Source organism: Vigna angularis, chromosome 7, assembly GCF_016808095.1.
Source record: "Vigna angularis cultivar LongXiaoDou No.4 chromosome 7, ASM1680809v1, whole genome shotgun sequence".
Taxonomy (NCBI): domain Eukaryota; kingdom Viridiplantae; phylum Streptophyta; class Magnoliopsida; order Fabales; family Fabaceae; genus Vigna; species Vigna angularis.
In genome coordinates, this window is record NC_068976.1 from 19,935,482 (window position 1) to 19,940,377 (window position 4,896).

General features: G+C 26.3%; 1 protein-coding gene across 1 annotated transcript; it reads right to left on the reverse strand.

The window, feature by feature from the left end:
- Positions 1-1,082: 1,082 nt before the first annotated feature.
- LOC108337814 (non-specific lipid transfer protein GPI-anchored 26) lies at positions 1,083-1,840 on the reverse strand. Its single transcript, XM_017574413.2, has 2 exons — positions 1,465-1,840; positions 1,083-1,366 (listed from the first exon to the last, which is right to left on the reverse strand). The coding sequence occupies exons 1-2, from the start codon at positions 1,790-1,792 to the stop codon at positions 1,305-1,307; spliced, it is 390 nt and encodes a 129-aa protein (XP_017429902.1). The 5' UTR covers positions 1,793-1,840; the 3' UTR covers positions 1,083-1,304.
- Positions 1,841-4,896: the final 3,056 nt, after the last annotated feature.

Below are 4,896 nucleotides of genomic sequence, written 5' to 3' on the forward strand. Positions count from 1 at the left end.
TATTACTGTCTTTTATTTTTTATTTATTTTATATTACTTTGTGTGTATGGGTTGGGACATTTCAGTTGTCTCTTATTTAATATATTTGTTTTTACTGATAAAAAAGATCATATTTATAAAAAATGAGTTTTTAAGTTTAAACTTAATATTTTAAAATTTACATTTTTGTTAACTGTTTCACGGTTAAAATTTACAAGGTCGAGTCACCAAATATCTTTACAATTTGTTATCTTTCACGGTTTGGTTTCGCTCTCTTGTTCCCTTCTTTCATTCGGAAGTGTACCTGTTAAAGGTTCTCCGATGTCAAAGTCACTGTTAAAGGTTTTCCGATGCCAAAGTCAATAGGTGAACGGTTCGACAATTTAATATAATAGTAATAAATACACAATAAATGCAAACTACATACCTCTTCCTTTCAACTGTATTTATAGTTTTCGTCATAGGTATGTGATCAATGAGATGTTAATCATGACCCAACTTCGGTCGAATGACTTTAATCGCAGTTTACTTTAATCTTTGCATAAATAACTACAAAAATTTCACGGTCGTTCGAGCTTGATCGTCCGATCAGAACGAAAATATTTCTATGGTCGTCCAGCTAGATTAACCACCCCATGTTATTATGATCATCCGGTCCATCTAGTACATTAACCATGTTATATATATATATATATATATATATATATATATATATATATATATATATATATATATATATATATATATATATATATATATATATATATATATATATATATATATATATATATATATATATATATATATATTGATTTTCTGTTGTGTATATATTTAGATCATAAGATCAAAGCTGAAAAAAATAATACATAATTTTATATTTTTACTTACTTTAAATATTTATTTCGAGTTTCACGGATCGAGTCATATAACAAGAAGAGTGTTTTAGAACAAATATTTCATTAGGTTAACATCATAACCTCCTAAAATTAACATTCTCCAAGTACCTGTCCGAATTATTAAGTAAAACGATGTTAAATTATTATGTTTCTACTTTCCAAACAAAATTTGAAGGTTATTAGTCATCGTTAAATAATTTCTGAAGATTAGGAAAATTATTAAGAGAATATATATATATTTATAATATATAGATTGACACAGTCTCAATTGACATTGATCTCAGTGTCTACAACTTCGTAATTATAAACCATGGAAAAGAAAAGTGAAGATATGCATTGCACGAGAGGTCGCATGCATATTGACGCATCGACTGCAGGCCATGTTTGGCTGACTTATTTAGTTTATATTAATAGTCTTCAGTGGTGACTTCAACTTCCCTCCTCGGGAGGAGGAGCAGGATAAGGTGCAGGATTAGGAGGAATGATGAAATCTGAAAATCACATAAATTACATAAATTAGTTAGTAATTAAGGGAAAATGAATTTTAAATCTAATTTAAAAACCCTAAAACTGATGAGATTTATATTACCTCCACAGCGCAGTCCAGGAGGAATTTGAATTCCACAAGCTCTGGAGACAGAGACAGTTCGGTTGAGGTCGATTCCATTCCTAGGGCCAATGCCAGGAGGCCTAGAAGCAATGTAATCGCAGGCGCATTGCAGATCTATATTCTGTCTTTTCAGTTCCTGGCAGCACTCTAGAGATGGCTCCGTTGGGCCATTCTCTCTGTAGAACTGCTCACATTGAGCGAAAACAGCACTGAAGTTACCTCCACATTGTGCCGAAGCCTCTTGGAGGTTCCCTAGCACTAATATTCCAGCAAACATCACCATTAATGCAAACTCTCTCTTTCCCATTCTCACTCTACTTTTTTCAAATCCCTTATTAACTTATTTCCTCACACTTTCTTTTACCATGGAATCATGCCTTTTCGACCACCTATTTATAACAATCATATCATTCATTAAGACGCAAGTTTTGAGTTTTTTTTTATTTAATTTTTTTATTAAGTGAATAATATGAAAGTTATCTTGTTTCATTATCTAGTTTATTATTTTCACAAATTAAAAAAATATGGAATTTTTTTTTATTAAAATCAAACAATATCACAGTTATTGTGGTTAATAAGAATCATTGTTGTTTTACTATGATAGTAATATCACTGTATATTAAATAGAAATTTTATATTTTTTAGGATGAAAAAAATAAATAAATAATCATCCAGTTTAAATAAGCGTATGTAAAAAAATTATTATAAAACAAAAAATATAATTTTTTATCTTTTATATATATATATATTTCTAACAAAAATCCAATAAAATAATAAAAAATATTTAGATTTATAAAAAATTTGCATTTTATCCGTGCCGCTTTTAATAACAAAAGTAGTTTTAAACTCGTGTTTACGGATTGATGTTTGTTTTTGTGTTATTAAAAGAGATTTAGAGGTTGAGAAAAAATATAATAAATAACTTTAAGTTTATAATTAAATTTAGAATATAATCAACTTTAAAAATAAAAATAATTTACAGGTTCAAAAAGTTAATGTATTTATATATAAAGAATAGATTTTGTATCAATATAAAATATAAAACGTATGTAAAAATATAATACACACTCTAAAAGTATAAAAGATAGCAAAAATATGTGGAGTTGAGTCATTTCAAATATAAATCAATGTATAGAGGTGTATTTTTAAATTAGTTTAATCAATGTATTGATAAACTCATTTAATATGTTTTGTTATATTCGTTTAATCAATATATGGACACATTCGTCTAATGTATATGGTTAAACTCGTTTAATTAATATATGGACAAATTTGCGTAATGCATATTGCAACACTCGTCTAATCATAAAATGGTGATAAACGTATAATCTCTATTGTTAGATTCATCTAAAATGTGTATAAAAAAATTAGTGTTGTCAAAATGAGTTGTAACTCGCGATCCAACCCAGCCCATCACGAGCTTAAGTCGAGTTGGGTTTGAAAAAAATGTAATTTTTTTTGTGCGGGTTAGTTTTTAATCCGACTCACTTAGAATCGGCTCATCCGTGTTGAAACCGTGGTAAGCCGAGTTAGCTCACCAACCCACCTAATTTAATTTAATTATTTATTATTTTGTGTTTTAATATTATTAGTTAACATTTTTTTATTATATTGTAGATGGAGATAAAAAAATGTTTCAAAAGAGAAAAAAATTATAAATTTATCTATTCAAAACTCTAATATTATAAATGGACAAGAGATACAAAAATTATCAATTTAAAAATTTATTTGTTTGCCTTTTGTGTTTGTTTCTGAATTACGCTTAAATTATACGATATATTTTTATGTTTTGAATTGTCTTTATAGTTTAACATCATTTTAGAGTGAAATTTATTTATATTTGAATTAAAAAAGATTATAATTTTTTTATTAAATAAAAACTTATAATTAAGTGAGCCAGTAAGTCAACCCGTTTAACTTACCAACCCGTAATGGGTTGGACCGTGTTTGAATTTTTTAACCCGTTAATAAGTGAGCCGAATTGGGTTGACTCACTAAGTGACCAACCTGTGGTGGGTTGGGCCGGGTCGAGTCGAGTTACTCGTTTTTACAGCTCTAAAAAAACCGTATATTGTTATATTATAAGCAAACTCGTCTATATGTGTTACGTACTCATCTGATCAATGTATAGACATACTCATCTAATGTGTATTATTAATTTCATTAAATTAATGTATGGAATGACTCATCTAATATTTTTTATTATACTCATCCAATTAGTATATAAAAAAAGTCGTTTAATGTGTGTATAATGTTTTTTTGTCATACACATCTAATCAATTTATGAACAGACTCGTCTAATGCGTATTGCAAAATTCATGTGAATGAATAAGCTTGTCTAATATGCATTAATAAACTCATTTTGTTTGTGTGTAAAAAGACTAATCAAAATGTATATTGTTACAGGTTGTTTAATAATAGTCTAATATGTATTGCGACTCCTTTAATCAATATTGAAAAACATGTCTAATGTTTTTTGTTTTGCTCATCTAATCAATGTAACATCACATACTTTTCTAATATTTTTTATACTTATTTAATCAATTTATAAAATGAGTTGTCTAGTATTTTTAGTTATACTCATCTAATTATTGTATAGAGAGTCTCATGTAATTTATTTTGCTATATTTTTCTAATACGTATGGAAAGAGTCGTTTGATATGTATTGTTAAACTCCTTTAATTAATGCATCGATATCACCTAATTTTTTATGTGATAATGTAGAGAATATATATATATATATATAATATAATATTTTTCCAAATTTAATTTCATTGACGATCAAGTAATATAATTTAAAAAAAAAGTTGAGACAATTCACCAAAATAGACATTTGTAATAGAGTAAAATTTTCTAATATTCTTGACCTGTAATATGATTCTTTAAAAAGAAGTAATCTCATATAATCTCACAATAATGTATTTTAATATATGACGCTGGAGTTTAATTAAGTTAGTTGAACATGATTCACTTTTACTTTTTAAACTATTTTTATGCATTGTAAATTAATATATAAATTATTTAACTTGTGTATATGTATATTAAAATTGTAAAAAATGGTGTAGAAGTTTTCCTGAATTTATACAAATTCAATTTAATAAAGATATGCATTAAAATTTTAAACTCATCCTAAACTTGAACTTGATTTTATCCTGATTCGTCCGAGGACAAAGTAAAGTAATTATCCGGATTCAACAAATTGACATACCCAATTTTTTTAATATAATGGTAAAGTATTTTTCAATGAAATAATAATTTTTAATAAATGATTCTAGTATTCGTTGAGATCTTTTTTAAATTATAATTTATTTCAATTTTATATTAAAAAAATTAAAACAAAAACTGTTCTACCCTCAATCAAATAGTTGAGTTTTTTTTTTTGTGATAATACAATTATTATAAAAAAATACA

Bases quoted from the DNA above. Each gene is read 5' to 3' on its own strand.
- LOC108337814 (XM_017574413.2), bottom strand. From the start codon at position 1,792: ATGGGAAAGAGAGAGTTTGCATTAATGGTGATGTTTGCTGGAATATTA. The intron at 1,367-1,464 runs GTAATATAAATC...TGTGATTTTCAG, and splicing joins TCCTGGACTGCGCTGTGGAG to ATTTCATCATTCCTCCTAAT.